At 42.0% G+C, this 2,807-nt stretch overlaps 1 protein-coding gene across 1 annotated transcript in view; it reads left to right on the forward strand.

Moving 5' to 3' along the window:
- Positions 1–1,486: 1,486 nt before the first annotated feature.
- Positions 1,487–2,807, forward strand: part of TEOVI_000426000 (uncharacterized protein) — a gene marked incomplete at both ends in the record, with an annotated part of 1,374 nt that continues 53 nt past the window's right edge. The window contains one exon of the mRNA XM_067227053.1: positions 1,487–2,807. Coding sequence (XP_067083154.1) covers positions 1,487–2,807 — 1,321 coding nt within the window.

The following is a 2,807-nucleotide window of genomic DNA, read 5'->3' on the forward strand; positions in this document are numbered from 1 at the left end:
TAAGCAGCAATGATAATAATAATGATACTAATAATGATGATAATAATAAGAGGAGAGTGTGTTGTTAGTGCAAAACAATGCCAAACGCAAAGCAGACGCACTTACAACAATTTAGTGGCCGCAACAAGGAAAAAAGAAACTGGGAGAGCGCGATGAATGTTAAAGGGAAAACGCAGAAAGATAGAGGAATTGAGAAGGATATTTGAATATGCGCAGTTTTGAAAGGCAAAACGATACTGTAATTTCTCTTACTCGAGACCAAAGAGCAGACGCCGATGGAGGAAAAGGAGCCAGCGCTTAGCCCGGGTGGAGCAGCCATAAAAACTGCGGATGTAAAAGCAGTAGTCAACAAAGAAGGGAAGGAAAAAGTAAATGAAATGAAATGACAAAATAAGCAACAGACCATCACTAAAGAAAATGGTACGCAAATAATTAATAATGCTCCGCATTTGACTTAAAATGGATAAATGCTACCCTTGAAACAATGGCCTCAACTGCAATTATTAATTTTATGGCCAATTCTAATATCCAGCTGAAAGAAAAACAAACATAAAAAAGTATTTGATAAGTGTGATGTAATTTCGAAGTATTCTTATCAGGTACTTTTTTAATGTTTAACATTTGTTGTAAATCATATAACATTATATGAAGAAAATCTTTTAAAATATTACAACTATTGAATTTTATGTGAATAGAAAAAAGAATTAAAACGCATAAAATGCCTAAAATAGCCCATTTTAAAAGTTGAGAAAGAACCCTATAAAGTGCATGAGGTTTGTAAATTACACTCCGCAGATGCGCTATTGGAGCAAGTGACAGTCGCTGCATCCATGAACGAGCAACTAATTCACGTGAATACATACTTCCGAGGCATTGATGGAGCATATTAATCATGTGAAAAAAATCAGAATGCAGTTCACACTAAAATAACTATATCTTGGGCGTAAACAGACGAAAGGCACCAAGGGTATAAAAATGTAATGAAAGAAAAGCCATGTCTGTGACAAAGAACAACTCTACCTGTATATGTCGCCAGCATATCATGAATTATTGTCGAAAAACAAGAACAAATACCATAAGGTTTGTGTTTTTATGCAATAAAATGTGTAAGGTATTTCAATGGATGCGGGGAATCATGTTGCGTACAGTGAAGACAGACACAATACAAAAATGAAAACACGACATCGGTGTTATCATGATAGAAGTAATAATAGGTGAATCACTGTCACAAGTTCAACAAAAGCAGCGAAAATGCTGTTTTTGCAGACAAATAACAACGAAGAGCGCTAGAAACTCTAAAAACTTTTATTTATACGTGTACTAATTTCTGTACCACCCAAGGTTGAGGACTGTCGTCTGCAATGGCGCGAACGATTTCACCCGCTTAATAGTTACCCCCTACAACCGTAATGAAACTCAGACGCTATCGATCGCCATTTTAACAAACCAGACCCAACAGGAAGCGACAACAACAGTAAATTCTCGAATGAACTCAGCCCAGGTTTTCGCTCTGCTTTACATGGCGACCGTCATGGCAGCGGGGACAAAAAACAAAGCGTCGGAAGCAGTGTCAGACCCTTGCAGCGAAATTCAATTCGACGAACAGCTGGCGGCCTACTTCGAAAACGAAGTGTCCGCAGCAAAACACCAACTCGAAGCCAATAAAAATGTCCAACGAAGCTGGAACCTGCTTCAATATCTGGTCATGGATAACCTGAAATCCAAAGCCGCGGCAGCCTTAGCGGCGTACGGCAGTGTCGTCAACATTCGCGAAGAAAACACCATAAACGCAGCCAGCCAAAAGCTGCTGGCAGCGGCAAAGCTACTGCGGCAACGAGCGGCAAATGTATCGGCGGCTTTTCAATTACAAAGCGGAGGCGAAATAAAGCTAGGAACACCAGATATCGACAACGGTGCAAAATCAATAACTCAAGCAGACGCCGGCTGCAACTACGACGCGATAACAAAATCAGTGGCTACGGCGCGATGTGACGCAACACAGCGGAAAACCGACACAATAACGGCAGCAGCAATGAGCGCCGAAACGCTCGACACGATTCAGCTACTCACACCGGCATATACAACAACGATTGCGATTAAAGCAAGTGCTTACAGCAAAGGCACACCAGCCAGCAGCCACACAACCTACACATTCAACAACTGTCAGGACACCGGCGGCAGCGCGTCAGCAACACTAGGCGCAACCCATGCGCTTGGCATACACGTTAAAGCAGTTGGGACTGCACCAGCAACGGAAAAAACAACGCTAAAACCCACGAGCGACAACAAATGCCCAGACGAGGACTCCCAAACAGAGCTAACCCCAATTAAGAACCTGGCGCGTGCCATCTGCCTTGCACGACAGGCTAAGCTAACAACACCCAGGCCGTTAAGTGCGGTAGGATACACCGAGCTCCAAAAAAACGAAGAGTTCAAGGCCATAGCATCAATATTTCTCACAAACGGCGAAGGTCAGCTAGACCCAGAAAAAGACAAGCAACAAATCAATGAACTTATTAAAGAAACGTATGGTCCAAACGACGAGCACTTTCGAAAATCTTATGTCGAGGCACTTGACAACAAAAAATGGGAATTCAAGATAATAAAAAACAAAATTGAAGGCAGCGTAACCGAGCTGGCCAACGGAGAGAATGCCGCTCTGGCGCTAGCGTACTACGCAAGCAAAATGAAAACAGGCTGTGGAAAACCATCAGCACATACTCCAATTATTTCAAACGAAGTAGAAAAATGCAAAGAAGACACCGAAAAAGATAAATGCACAGAAGACAAAGATTGCGAACACAAAG

The sequence above is a fragment of the Trypanosoma equiperdum genome, assembly GCF_001457755.1.
Source record: "Trypanosoma equiperdum strain OVI genome assembly, contig: ctg_883, whole genome shotgun sequence".
NCBI lineage: Eukaryota > Euglenozoa > Kinetoplastea > Trypanosomatida > Trypanosomatidae > Trypanosoma > Trypanosoma equiperdum.